The 555-nt window shown below is 41.1% G+C and overlaps 1 protein-coding gene across 1 annotated transcript in view; it reads left to right on the plus strand.

Annotated features, from left to right (window-relative positions):
- The window catches only part of LOC103806825 (proprotein convertase subtilisin/kexin type 5-like), a gene marked incomplete at its 5' end in the record, with an annotated part of 10085 nt that overhangs the window by 2257 nt on the left and 7273 nt on the right, over nucleotides 1–555 (plus strand). The window contains one exon of the mRNA XM_009079534.1: nucleotides 154–347. Within this exon, the coding sequence (XP_009077782.1) occupies nucleotides 154–347 (194 nt within the window). The remainder of the gene's footprint in view (nucleotides 1–153; nucleotides 348–555) is intronic.

Below are 555 nucleotides of genomic sequence, written 5' to 3' on the forward strand. Positions count from 1 at the left end.
TGCAGTGCTTATAAGGATTACATCTTAGTAAACATGTGATCATTAGAAAAGCAACAATGCTGAGAAATACCTCTGCTTCGCAGTCATGGTCCAGGAATGTATTGGCAGGTTATTTCATTAACGATTCTGCCTTCTCTTCCCTGCTGTCTGCAGGATCTGTGTTTCGACCTGCCCACCTGGTCACTACAATGCAGACAAGAAACGATGCAAAAAATGCTCACCAAATTGTGAAACCTGTGTTGGCGGCCATAGTGACCAGTGCATGACCTGTAAATCTGGCTACTACCTGAATGAAGTAACCAATAGCTGTATTACCAACTGCCCTGATGGTTTTTACCTGGATAAGAGTTAGTATTTCTTGGTGTTTCTGTATTTTGGGCTACAGAATTTGATCTGGGAAGGTTGCTGGAATACTTATGAGCAGGAAAAATGTATGTTGGTGCATCTGTCTCTTATCTTATTCCTCTCACTAAGTTGTTGTCGAGCGTGATCAAGATCCCCTGAAAAACCCTCCTTTATTTTAAAAAACATCTTAGTGGCAGGGTGATTTTTTAA

Source organism: Acanthisitta chloris, unplaced genomic scaffold (assembly GCF_000695815.1).
Source record: "Acanthisitta chloris isolate BGI_N310 unplaced genomic scaffold, ASM69581v1 scaffold43197, whole genome shotgun sequence".
Taxonomy (NCBI): domain Eukaryota; kingdom Metazoa; phylum Chordata; class Aves; order Passeriformes; family Acanthisittidae; genus Acanthisitta; species Acanthisitta chloris.